The sequence below is a fragment of the Natator depressus genome, chromosome 2 (genome assembly GCF_965152275.1).
Source record: "Natator depressus isolate rNatDep1 chromosome 2, rNatDep2.hap1, whole genome shotgun sequence".
Lineage (NCBI taxonomy): Eukaryota > Metazoa > Chordata > Testudines > Cheloniidae > Natator > Natator depressus.
In genome coordinates this window covers 197,051,770-197,065,907 of record NC_134235.1, presented here as the reverse complement: position 1 = coordinate 197,065,907, position 14,138 = coordinate 197,051,770, and the positions used below count along the sequence as shown (strand labels likewise).

General features: G+C 43.5%; 1 protein-coding gene across 1 annotated transcript in view; it reads right to left on the bottom strand.

The window, feature by feature from the left end:
• Nucleotides 1–14,138, bottom strand: part of EFHB (EF-hand domain family member B) — a 42,510-nt gene that overhangs the window by 12,919 nt on the left and 15,453 nt on the right. The window contains exons 9-12 of the mRNA XM_074945674.1: nt 10,446–10,600; nt 6,558–6,765; nt 3,538–3,756; nt 2,758–2,939 (exon numbers count right to left, since the gene is read on the bottom strand). Coding sequence (XP_074801775.1) covers nt 2,758–2,939; nt 3,538–3,756; nt 6,558–6,765; nt 10,446–10,600 — 764 coding nt within the window. The remainder of the gene's footprint in view (nt 1–2,757; nt 2,940–3,537; nt 3,757–6,557; nt 6,766–10,445; nt 10,601–14,138) is intronic.

Below are 14,138 nucleotides of genomic sequence, written 5' to 3'. Positions count from 1 at the left end.
CTGCACCCCCCTCACCCACCTCCAGCCCTCTGCCCTGACCCCTGTACCTCCCCACAACCCCAGCCTCTTGCCCTGACCCCTGCACCCCCCTCACACACACACAGCCCTCTGCCCTGAACCCTCCATATACCACAGCCCTCTGCCCTCACCCTTGCACCCCCCACACCCCAGCCCCGTGCTCTGACCCCTGCCACAGTCCCAGCCTCCTACTCTGACCCCTGCATCCCCCCACCACCCCAGCCCTGACTCCGGCACCCCCGCATACCCAGCCCCCCCTGCCCTGACTCCACCCCACACACATACCCAGCCCCCCCATGCCCTGACTCTTGCACCCTCCACATCCCCACCCCCACCCTGAGCACCAAACGGGAGCTCCTGCGCACGCACACACACACACACACACCACATTCCCACCTGCACCCCTCGCACCAAATGGGAGCTGCCCAGGTAAGAGCTCCACACCCAAACCTCCTGCCTCAACCCTGAGCCCCCTCCCTCATTCTAGCTCCTGGCCAGACCCTGCACCCCAACCCCCAGCCTGCTCCTTCACCCCCAGCCCTGTTCTCAGCGCACTCCCACCCTCATCTCAGTGCAGAGAGAGGAAGAGAATGGCTAGAACCAGGGAGAAGGTAGGTACCTAGTCTATGTGGACAGGGCCGAGACCCCAAACTGGAAGCAGGCTGAGTGGGGCCGGCAGCCGGGACCCTGGCTGGCAGGAGCCGGCGGACGGAACCCCAGACCGGCAGCGGGCTGAGCCGCTCAACCCACTGCTGGTCTGGGGTTCTGGCTGCTGGCCCCTTGCCAGCTGGGGTCCCGGCTGCAGGCCCCACTAAGCCCGCTGCTGGCCTAGGTGAACGGAAGCCCAGGCCAGCAGCGGGCTGGCGGTGTAAGATCAGCATCTTAATTTAATTGTAAATGACGCTTCTTAAACATTTTGAAAACCTTGTTTACATACGACAATAGTTTAGTTATATAATATAGAGACTTATAGAGAGAGACCTTCTAAAAAATGTTCAAATGTATTATTGGCATGCAAAACCTTAAATTAAAGTGAATAAATGAAGATTCAGCACACTATTTCTAAAAGGCTGCCGACCCCTGTTGCACAGTATATCTGACATCATTTATTTCATGTAAGTGCTATATTGTCATTATCTGAGCCTAGGAGGTTTCGTATATGTAAAGACACGGTGGTTAAAATTTTCAAAATCACCTACGTGACTTAGGACACTATATCACTTAGGAGGCTAAGTCACATGACTTCAGGTGGCTCTTAGGAGCTTAAATCACTTAAGCACTTTTGAAAATTTTGCCATATATTTGTATTAACTAATACTTGAAAAATTAGTGGATCATAGAAACTTAAGCTCCAGTTCAACAAACCATCTCTGTTCAACAAAGCACTTAAGCACATTTTAAGTGCTTTGATGACTAGCAACAGATTTATATACCTGCTTATGTGCTTTGTTGAACTGGAGCCTTAATGAAGAATGTTGAATAATTACCTTCTTTATGCTATTGGTCTAATAAGAAATGTGAAAAGTACATATTTTTCATTGGACAGTGTATGGCTGTAAAGGAAGTTGGCACTTCTTCAAGAACCATATGATTAAGATTAAGGGATTTTAGTGTATGTGGTCCCAGATTAGTTTAAACTGATATGAAAAGATAAATTACGTCATTCATATTTTTTTCCGGATGGATCGTCAAGGCACAGAGTTAAGGTTATTTTATCTCTATATTTGGCACTGGTATGACCACTGCTGGAATACTGTGTCCAGTTCTGGTGCCCACAGTCCAAGGATGTTGATAAATTGGAAAGGGTTCAGAAAAAAGCCATGGGAATGATTAAAGGATTAAAAAGCCTGGGTTACAACGATAGACTCAAGAAGTTCCATCTATTTAGCTTAACAAAGAGAAGGTTAAGGGGTGACTTGATTGTAATCTACAAATACCTACATGGGGAACAAATATTTAATAATGGGCTCTTCAGTCTAGCAGAGAAAGGCATAACGTGATCCAATGGCTGGAAGTTGAAGTTAGACAAATTCAGACCGGAAGTAAGGTGTAAATTTTTAACAGTGAGAGTAATTAATCCTTGGAACGCTTTCCCAAGGATCATGGTGGATTCTCCATCACAGAAATTCTTAAAATCAAGACTGGATATTTTTCTAAAAGACATGCTCTAGGAATAATTTTCAGGAAGTTCTGTGGCCCGTGTTACACATGGCATCCGACTAGATGATCAAAATTGACCCTTCTGGCCTTGGAATCTATGAAAGGCTGTATGAGTGCCTTAGCAGTGCATTTCTTTGCCTTCACATGTTTGGATCTCTTAAGATTAACTTCTGAATTTCCTGGGTTCATAATGCTTGTTTCCGTGATAATTAAAACATTCTTATAATTTTTTCATCCTTAAATTATTGGTATGTACTGTTAAAAACCATATCAATTTAACCTAATATTCTGTCTGTGAATATTAATATTGGGCACTTGTAAAATGCCAAATATTTCATCCCCAGATCTCAGTGCTTTACAACTCATTATTAACCCCATTTTACAGATAGGGAAACTGAGGTACAGAAAGGTTACATGACTCGCCAAATTACACGAGTCAATCATAAATCTGGGAATTTAACCCAGGTCTTCTGACTTTCGGAGTGGTGCCCTATCTGCTTGATCACATAACCTCCCAGACCCATTCTGCAGGTGTACCAGAGGTATCTAGAGAGAATCTTCAGAAGCAATGTACAGTACCTCTGCCTTTGATCTTGTCTTAAAAAAATCTCTTTCATATACTCCTTTCTCGCTGAAGACAGATGGACATAATAATGCATAAGCATTGGCTTCATCACCATAATTAGTTCTGTCACTGATGCGGCGAATATGAGGGGCAGGAATGTCTGAACGAATGGTTGGAATGCCATATAATGGGTAACCTGTGGGGGAAAAAAATCAATACATAACATAAAGAAATGACAGAACTATGTTTGCAGCAGTTGCTCACACAGAAATAGCAGCTGTGTCATATAGTATTCCCCCAAACTAGGGAAGGGTGAACTACTTTGGATAAAATAAGAACTCACCTGAAATTCTGCCTGAAACTCAAGTCAAATCTTTTTTTATGGGGTTTTAAAAAAGAGATTTAATTTTCCTCCAACCCAGTTTTTACATGCTTCTACACTTCATAGTTTCAGCTATAACCAGAAGCATAAGTATTTAAATACTGTAAGGAAGGTTATTGTAGCTTTATTTCCAACCAAGCGGATTTTATTAGAAATATCATAAAAAAACTGTTTCTCCTGAGACTTCCAGTATAATTTCTAGACCAAAGAGTTTTGATTAACATCCAAACTTTTGAGTGCTTATCCAAAATGAACCTCCAAACCTTAATCTTAAGCATATGAATCAAATTTGGTTTAATACTGTTGGATAAATTAGATTTAGGTAGTGGACTATTCTATGTAATTAGCACATTTGCCAATACTTTCTAAAATTGCTTCTGATTTTGTCTTCACTAGCATTCACTGTACTTACAAGTTGCAGGGAGACCTCCTACAGTTGCATTGTACTGAGAAGAAGTTGTGCGATAATCAGCAAACACACAATCTGTTGGTCTTGTAAGAGTTTTTGGTGTCTTTTCTGCAGTTCCAGGTTCCTTTGGTACAAGATCTTCATCTTTCAACAATGATCCATCATTTGTTTTTATTTCTGCATCTTCAGGTAGGAAAGGCTCAGAACCATCTGGCTTTTTCCCTATAAAATGTGAAGGTTATAAAATAGCCAAAATTATTAGATGCACACAACACAGTAAATATTTTAAGTAGTAAAAACAGTGACTTAAATCTACATTATTATTGAGTAGAAAATATTTAATATATAGATTACACATTTTCAAATGGTTCTGAGAGATTTTTAATCTCTCCTGCTTTATGGGATACATTTGCATAGCAAAATAAACTCTTCAAAAAATAAAAAGCCCTACTGTTCTGACTGAGATTTGCACCTGATAGGCTCTAATATTAACCCAGCTTTAAAAAGTGCTTATGATAAAATCAGAATCCCTGGACTTTTACAATCTCCAGTGTATCACTTCAAGGAAAAATAAAAACAAAACTTTCTCCAAGGATTTCTCCAGGTTGGAAGGAGGAGGGGAAGGAGAGAGAGGGAGATAAAAATATAATCTTTGGTGCAACCCGCTTAAATAATAAAGTGCACATATATGAAAAAGGAAAAAACAACAACCGTTACTTCTCACGTCTGACAGATTAAAATTAAGTTATTGTAATTTACCTTGATATAGCACAATGAGGCAGTGGTGGTCATGGAACTATTCTCTTCTATAGAGGTTCTTATACTGTGTTCATCATCATAGTTTCTGAGCACCATCCAATAAAGCATTAAGCAACATGACTACACATTTCTCACATATTATTTGTTCTCTCATGCTGCGTATGGCTCCCTGATTCTTTGCTCCAGCACAGCTTAGAACAGTGGTTCTCAACCAGGGGTATGTGTACATATGGGGGTACACAGAGGTCTTTGGGGAGTACATCAACTCATCTAGATATTTGTTTTACAACAGGCTACATAAAAAGCACTAGCAAAGTCAGTACAAACTAAAATTTCATACAATGACTTGTTTATACTGCTCTATATACTATACACTGAAATGTAAGTACAATATTTATATTCCCATTAATTTATTTTATAACTATATGGTGAAAATGAGCAATTTTTCAGTAATAGTGTGGCTGTGACACTGTTGTATTTTTAAGTGAGGTGAGATTTGTGGGTACACAAGACAAATCAGACTCCTGAAAAGGGTACTGTAGTCTGGAAAGGCTGAGAGCCACAGGCTTAGAGCCATATGAGGGCAGCTGAAGTGCATTGTATAGGACACTCTGACTGCTTCCACACCACCACTCTCTTTCTGTCCCTGTGTTGACCAGAGACATCAAAGTGGAAGATGATGAGCCATCTACACTGTACTATGCCAACTGGGGAACTCCCAAGTAGACGCTTGTGGGAAGTCCCAGGTTTAAAATGGAGCCAGTGGCGCCATGGAGCCAGGCCCATGCTCAGAAGGGGCCCTGTTCTGCTCTGCTTGCACTGTGCCCTGAGACCCCACCAGCCTGCTGGCTCCCCCCAACCCTGCCCACCACTTGCTCCTCTTGGCCTGCCGGCCAGCCGAGAACTCCTCTCCACCCCCTGGCCGGACCCCAGTGCATCTCTGGCTCTGGGCAGTCTCTGCTTCCCACCCCCTGTGGAGCCCCACCTGTCTCCCCATAGCTGAGCCGCCTGGGGCTGGTGTAGAAGCCTGGCCACTCTTTGTCGGTTTGGGGTGAGGGGGAACAGTGGTGGGGAGGGGGTGGGCTTGGCTGGGCCCCTCCAGGCAAGCGGGTCCTGAGGGAGCCCAGCCAGGGCAGGCCCTGGCCTGGCTGATCGTGCCACTCCTGAGGGGCTGGAGCGATTTCCCCACCCTGGGACCAGCCCTGGCTGCACTGCCGGCTCAGCCCGACAGACACAGTCACCTCCCAGTAGGGCCGGTGAGTGTGACCAGGAGGCAAAGCGTGGGGGAGTGGGTCTCTGGGGGACCCTGGGCGGGGGGACGCTGGGCTGTGAGGGGGTAGGGAAGATGTGTGTGTTGGAGCACTAGGGAGTGGGGGGGGGGGTCTGTGTGGGGTGCTGGGCAGTTGTGGTGGGGCTGTGTGCAGGGGGGGGCGCTGTGCATTTGTGGAAGAGGTCTTGGGGGGGCACTGGGCATAGCGGGTCTGTGGTGCTCTGGCCATAGGGAGTTGCGGGGTTGTTCGTGTTGAAGGGGGGCTGTGTAGCACAACATGGGCCTGCCCCCGAGGGGAAGGGGCACGCTGGCAGCACAGGGCAGGGTGGGCCACTGTGCGTCTGACAACTGTAAATAGTTTGTAAATAGTGCCCTTGCACTGGGCTGGGTGGAGCAGGGCCTCCCCTGTCATGCCATGTCCCTGGCTGGTCCCTCGCTCTGGGGACTGACCTCCCTGAGCCATGCTCCATTGCCTCCATAGGGGTCCACAAACGGTTAATCTGGCCCTGCTTGTGGGTAGTTTGTGCTCTTTTTAGTCTGCTCGGGTAATATAAACGGAGCTGAATGGATCAGAGAATCTAATATCTAAAGGACACATTGCCAGCTATCATAATTTCAAAACATGAAATTGTAGCAAGAGGTCACTGTTCAAATGGAAATATTACAGATGAATCCAGGTTTTTGCTAGCAAATGTAAACTTTTAACATTTTTCTTTAGCCATTTCCTTTTTGTTTTCCAATTTAACCCCCTTCCAAACTCTAGCAAATGGGGTTGGTAATTCCTAGTGGGGAATCCATTCATCCAGAACACAGATCAGAGGAGCCTCTTTGTAGCCATGCTCCACAATGTACTGGGGGCCTGGAAGCACTGTGTGGGCTTCCATATTCTACTCCTCCTGTGCAGTATGTGTTCTGCTTCAGCCAGGGCCTTTTCCAGTGGCTGAGGAACAGACAGGATTATCCCCTAAGTGCTTTCTAGTACTAAATCACATACCTTTTGTAATTATGTTTTTTTCAAATTCTTCAACAGACATTTTGTCTTTCCAGTTAAGAAAGTTTACAAACTCCAAATAGTCAATCAGACCATCTTTATCCAAATCACAGTAATCAAATAAAGCATCCAGGAGTTCCTCATCTAGATCGATATTTAGCTGAAAACAAGACTTCCTCAGTTCTTCTTTGTCTATCCTCCCATCTCCGTTCTGTGACAAATAACACACAACAGTTATAATCACAAACACTGCATAAGGGGTGTTCAAATATGGCCCATGGTCCAGAAACAGACAATAGGTCATAAATATGTAGCCAATCATATAATTTAAGAATATTCAAATTGAATCTTGGAATCACAGACATGTATGATTGGGGAGGGACCACAAGAGGTGATCAAGTTGAACGCCTTGTGCTGAGGTAGGACTGATAAAAACCTAGACCACCCAAGACAAGTGTTTGTCCAACCTGTTCTTATAAACCTCCAGTGATGGGGATTCCACAACCTCTCTTGGAAGCCTATACCAGAACTTAACTACCCTCAAAGTTAGTTTTTGCTAATATCTAACTTAAATCTACCTTGCTGCAGATTAAGCCCATTACTTCGTGTCCTACCTTCAGTGGACTTGGAAAACAATCAATCACCATCCTCTTTATAACAGCCCTTAACATATTTGAAGACTGTCATCAGGTCCCCTCTCAGTCTTCTCTTCCTCAGACTAAACATGCCAAGTTTTTTTAACCTGTCTTTACAGGTCAGGCTTCCTAAGCCTTTTATCATTTTTGTTCTTTTCCTCTCAACTCTCTCCAGTTTATCCACATCATGCCCAAAGACAGAATCCAAAAATCCAGAGCAGTTTGGTAATTCACAACCTGAATTCACACGCATCAATGAAATAACTTTTTACTTAGATAATAAGGTAACTTGAAATTAAGAGCTAATGTCAATGTAACAGTGTACTGTGACAAGATGACAGTCTAATAATAAATGCTAAGGCAAAGATAAGATTTGGCATGCACAAGTTTACACCGCAGCAGAGCCACCATAATATTTCCATTGCAGGGGAGCTAGCCCCTCCTGCCCCACCCTAGTTCTGCCGCCTGCACCACTCTACACATTTTGTTCAATTCTACAATATTATACAGCTCTCCTTCTGCACACACCCATTCACCAAACTACTCTGCCCCTCCCAACACTGTTAGTTGTGAATGGTTGTTGTAGCAGCTAGGTATGCTGGCAGATGGTAGTTTGGGAAAGTGGTTGCTGGAAGGCTGGTATCCTTAGCTGAGACAGAGTGTGACACATGGCTAGAAAGGGTTAAATATCCTGCAAAATAAATAACCTTCAAAATCAAAAGACGTGGGGAGATAATGTTTGTGTTTTTGTGTATTTACATATATATGAGTCGGGTCAACAATGTAACCAATGGTCCCTGTCTATGCTATATTCTGATAGTTCAGAGATCAAACGAACATCCTAGCATTTAAATGAATTTTAAACATGGGATATCTCTGTATTCATCTCTCTTTGAAATGTACTGTGAATGGTGAAGGAACAAGCAAATTGGCTTATGTTAATTCGTAAGCTAAGTACCGGTGATGGACCTCCTTCAAAGTCATCCTAATTACCTTTTGTTCCCTGAGGAACTCCAATTTGTCAAAGAGAACATAACATAGTATAAAAAGTTTTAGAGTAGCAGCCGTGTTAGTCTGTATCCGCAAAAAGAAAAGGAGGACTTGTGACCCCTTAGAGACTAACAAATTCATTCATCGGAACAAAGTGAGCTGTAGCTCACGAAAGCTTATGCTCAAATAAATTTGTTAGTCTCTAAGGTGCCACAAGTCCTCCTTTTCTTTTTATTGTATAAAAGATCCCTTGGGTCCTGATTTTGTCATCTCAGATCTGCTTACGCTTCATTGGGGGAAGTTTGAGTTGCAAGATTGAAGTCCCAGATATGCTGGTACTCCCTGAATATGATATTTGGACATTAGACTATAACCTATGAACTATTTCTGAAAGAACTCGTTGCAACTACAAAGCTCACCATCTCTGCTATGAATATGAATCTCAATGAATTGAACACGTCTGTATGTATAATGATCTTTTAACCATATTCTCTCTCTCTTTTGTTTTTTAATAAATATTAGTTTAGTTAATAAGAATTGGCTGTAGCGTGTATTTGGGTATGATCTGAAATATTCAATAACCTGGGAGGTAATGTCTGATCCTTTGGGATTGGTAGAACCTTTTCTTTTATATGATGAAATAAGATTTTCAGGAATCTTCATCTTATCTGATTTAGGTACCTGGACGGAGGCCTGAGGCTGGATCACTTTAAGGGAACTGTGTTGTTTGGACTTCTGAGTAACAAGTGAGGTAATAAAGAAGCTATTTTATGCTGGCTTTGTAAATCTACGTATTGGAATATCCACCAGCTTTTGGGGGATTGTCTGCCCCATTCTTTGCAGTTCACCCTAATTGAGTGATCTTAGCTGGCCCCCCTGGGACCCCAGTCGCACAGAGTTATGGTTGTGATGTGTGATTCATGGTGTATGGTAGTTTTATTAGTAGTAAGGTGTGGACCTGTGGGTGCAGGAGCAGAGAGTAGGTACTGTTAGGTGACTTAACTTTTCATTTCCTCACTCTTGTGGTTTTGTGTAAGGTATGTTATATGAGCAGCAACCTTAATTAAGTTTGTGTGTATTCATTTTCTCTGGTTTTTTGGTTTTTTTTTTTTTTTCAAATCGAAAGTCGGGGTAGGTTAGGTACTTTGCTTGGGAGTGCTTGGGTGTTGGTAGAAGCATAGCTGATGCTGGTGAAGTGGAGGCAATGTTTTCCAGTGAATACAGCACTGGACTGAGAAGTAGGAGACCTAGGTTTTATTCCTGGCGCTACCACTGGCCTGCTGCAACACCTTGGCAAGTCACTTTGCTGCTCTGTGCCTCTGTTTCTCCAACTTTGAAATAGGAATAATGATCCTTACCTCATTTGTAAAGTGCTTTGAAATCTACTGACAAAAAGTGATATAGGAATTATTATCATCCTTTTTAGATTTTCTGTATATAAAATCTTTATGTCCTCAGCTGCATGTGAAATATTATGTGAGCAGCTGCATATAAAACCTTCTCCATTGTAGAATAAAATCTGCCAGAAAAGTGTAGCTGTTGCCAGAGATGTGTCCTATGTAGAAGATATTATGTTAAAAATAGAGACAATTTTGCCAATGCATAAGATTTTATGTTAGTTGCCTGAAGTTTTTCTTTATGATGAATAATGACAAAAATTGTTGATCCTCAAAAATTATTTTAACTACCCATTGTATAAGATTTACTGAAAATTCAGCTTTATAGTATGTTTGTGTGTTATATAATATTATTTTAAAGATATATAACAACAAAAAAGTGAGATTTCCCCAGATAAATTACAGCCAGAGCCAATTTCAAACAGATTCTATTAAAAACGTCTGAAAAGAAACAAAAAAAATTACACAGAAAATTCAAAGGGCATAAAACTAATATGAAAGCTTCATCTTTCTGTATATGAAAGCTTCATCTTTCATATACAGAAAGATCACCTACAAGTACAGAAAAACAGAAATGTATGCTCTATTTTAATCCCGTTTCAGAATGCAACCTCAACTTTAGAGTTGCAAACAACACTTCTGCAATAAAACCTACAAACCATGCCACACCCTTGCGTATAGAGTACATAGTAGAAAGGTTTGTCTCTCATGTTGTCCTATCATATTTTCAACTTATATTTGATTTTCATTACTATTCTATATACACTCATGGACATATCCATAACCTTGGAAAGTTAATATGTATCACACACACACATTATGCACACAAATTATGTGTATGTAAATTTGTATTCTCTCAGAACACTGACCTTGTCATAATGCCTGAATGCTTCTAGTAATGTGCCAAAATTGTGGTAGTTAGCTTTCTTCAAATTCTGTCGAATTGCAGTGAAGACAGCTCTCTCTCTGTCTTTACCACGGAGGAACTCACTCGGAACCTTATTGTGAAGAAGATCACCAACTCCTACAAAATAAATAAACTCCTGTTAAGTTACACATTTACAGTAAGCTAAATTTTTCAAAAATGGATTCTAATTTTGGGGGCCTCTTCTGATGTATGCTCAACTTGAGACTCCAAGGGCCTGATTTTCAGCGTTGCTGAGCACCCACAACTCTGTTTGACCCATCTAATTGCAAATGGGAAGACAGCTGGCCCTCAAGATGCTCTCCTTATTTACATGTGGTCCATGCCATGAAAAGGTTTGTATATTCCTGAGCTAGACTCTCACAACTCTATCTAGAACCTCCAAAAACCTCCTAAAAAAGAGATGAGAGTTAATAGAAAGTTAAGTTAATAGATTCAGGAGAAGTTGCACAAATGGGGAACACAAATTGCCAGTGTCAAGGGACTTGTACTATGGATGCCCTATCTCTAGCCCATTCTGTTCCAAAGAGGCAAAAATATTTTTAAGAACTAAGGAAAATTGAACACAGTATTCCAGATGAGGATGTACCATTAATTTTTATAATTGCATCATAATATTTTCTGTATTATTCTCCATCCCATTCCTTAGGCATCCTAGAATTTGTTTGCTTTCTTGACCACTGCTGAACATGGAGCACAGGTCTTCAATGAGCTGTCCACAGTGATACTCAAGTCATTTTCCTAAGTTGATAAAGAAATTTAGAATCCATAATGTATGAGTTGTTCAAATTATCCCTCCAAATATCCATTACTTTCCATTTGCCAAGACTGAATTTCATTGGCCATGGTATTGCCCTGTAACTTAGCTTGTTTAGGTCCCTCTGAAGTTCCTTACAATACAAACACACTACAAACACTTATGCACTTGACTTCAGTGGACTACTCAAGGTAGTAAAGTTAAGCTTGTGATTAAGTGTTTGCAAAACTGGGGCCAATATTCTCTGTCCTTGACTATTCTAAATAATTGTATGTTGTTTGAAAATGTTGCCACCTCAATGCTTCCCCCCCCTTTTCCAGATCTTTAATAAATATATTAAAACAACACCAGTTTTAGTATGGAATTTTGAAGCACCTTGCTGTTAACTTTTTGCCATGACAAAAATTGTTTTCTCTCTCTTAGCCATTTTCTGATCCATGACAATACCTTGCCCCTCACACCATGACAACTTAGTTTCTTTAGTATACTCTTTTGAGGGACTTTGCCAAAGGCCTTTTGAAAATCCAAATAAATTATGTTAATCAGTTCTCCTTTTTTTCACTGTTTTATTAACATGTTCAAAGAATTCTAATACATTAGTGAGGCACAATTTTCCTTTGCAGAAGCTGCATAAAATTATCATTTTCAACCAATTACCAGGTACAGAAGTAAAGCTTATAGGTCTGTAAGCTGTTGAATAATCTTTAGCACCCCTTTAAATTACAATATGACATTTGCTAACCTCCACTTCTCCAGCAGAATAGCTGCTTTTAATGAGAGTGCATATTTTTGCTAGCAGTTTAGAAACTCATTCTTTATTTTCTTCAGCATTCTTAAATGTATACCATCTGGGGCTTGTTGCTTTTCAATTTACCTGTCTCATCCAGCACCTCTTCCTTTGACCCCTCAAATACTAATAATACCTCATATTTATTACCAGAAAAAAAGCAGGTCCAAGGTAGGAATCTTCCCTACATCTTCTGGGGTGGAGACTGATGAACAGAAATCCATTACTTTTAAGTAATGTCTTATTTTTCTTAGTTGCTTCCTTAATTGCTCCATGGATGATCCAAAGGATAAAACGGTTATTTACATTCTCATAACAGTTGTTCTTCGAGATGTGCTGTTCATGTCCATTCCACATTAGGTGTGTGTGCGCCGCGTGCACTAGTGCCGGAAACTTTTTCCCTTAGTGGCTCCCGTCGGGCTGGCGGGGCACCCCGAGTGGCGCCACTGCACCGTGCATATATACCCTCGCCGGCCCGACCCCCTCCAGTTCTTTCTTGCCTGCGACTCCGACAGAGGGGTAGGAGGGTGGATGGTGGAATGGATGTGAACAACGCATCTCGAAGAACAACAGTTACGAGAAAGTAAGTAACCGTTTTTTCTTCTTCAAGTGCTTGTTCACGTCCATTCCACATTAGGTGAATCACAAGCTTACCTCTGGAGGAGGGTAGAAGCCATGGAACAACTGCTCAGAGGACTGCTCTGCCAACAGCCACGTCCTCTCTGGCCTGCTGGCTGACCGCATAGTGGGTCGTGAAGGTGTGCACCGAGGACCAGGTGGCTGCTCTGCAGATCTCCTGGATCGGGACCTGTGCCAGCAACGCCATGGAAGTCGCTTGCGCCCTGGTCGAGTGGGCCGTGACTGCCAGGGCTGGAACACCTGCGAGCTCATAGCACGCTCGGATGCAGCTTGTAATCCAAGACGAAATCCGCTGCGCCGACACTGGGAGGCCTTTCATCCTCTCGGCTACAGCCACAAACAGCCATGCGGATTTGCGAAAGGGCTTGGTGCGCTCCAGATAGAACGCCAGCGCTCGACGCACATGGAGGGCGTGCAAGGTGACTTGGGTCTGTATGGGGTTTCGGGAAGAACACTGGCAGACAAATGTCCTGGCCCAAATGGAATTGGGAGACCAACTTAGGGAGGAACTTGGGGTGCGGCCAGAGCTGCACCTTGTCCTTGTGAAATACTGTATACAGTGGCTCAGAGGTGAGGGCCCTCAGTTCAGACACCCTTCTGGCCGAGGTAATGGCAACCAGAAATGCCACCCTCCAGGAAAGAGAGAACAGGAAGCAAGGGGCTCGAAAGGGGGTCCCATGAGTTTAGAGAGGACCAGGTTAAGGTTCCATGGAGGGACTGGGGGGCGGGAGTACGGAAACACCCTCTCTAACCCTTTAAGGAACCATCCCACCATTGGGTGGGAAAACACTGGGCCCCCCAAGAACCCCGGATGGAAGACGGAGATGGCCAACAGGTGTACTCTGAGTGAGGACGGGGCTAGCCCTTGCTGCTTGAGGTGCAGGAGGTACTCCAAGATGGCCTGCACCAGGGCCTGGCACAGCTGCACCTGTTGGGGTTCACACCAACACGAGAACCTTTTCCACTTGGCCATATAGGTCGCCCTGGTAGAAGGCTTTCTACTGCCAAGCAGAATCTGCTGCACGGGAAGGGAGCACTGGCTTTCCAGGGCGTTTAGCTACAGAGCCTCCACGCCGTCAGGTGCAGTGACTGTAGGTCAGGGGGGAGAAGCCGCCCACTATCCTGCATAATGAGGTCCTGTTGTAGGGGCAGGACTACTGGTGCCTCCACCGACAATTCTGGGAGCGATGTGTACCAGTGCTGGCAGGCCCAGGCTGGGGCGATGAGGATCACCGCTGCCCTGTCCCTGCACACCTTGAGTAGGACCTTGTGCACGAAGGAGAGAGGGGGGAAGGCATACATCAAGCCCCCTCTCCACGGGATCGCAAACGCGTCTGCAAGTGAGCCCGGGCTGCGGCCCTGGAACGAGCAGAACCGCGGGCACTGGGTGTTGGCCGTGGTGGCAAACAGGTCTACCCAGGGAAACCCCCACCTGTGGAAGAGCGAAAGCACGA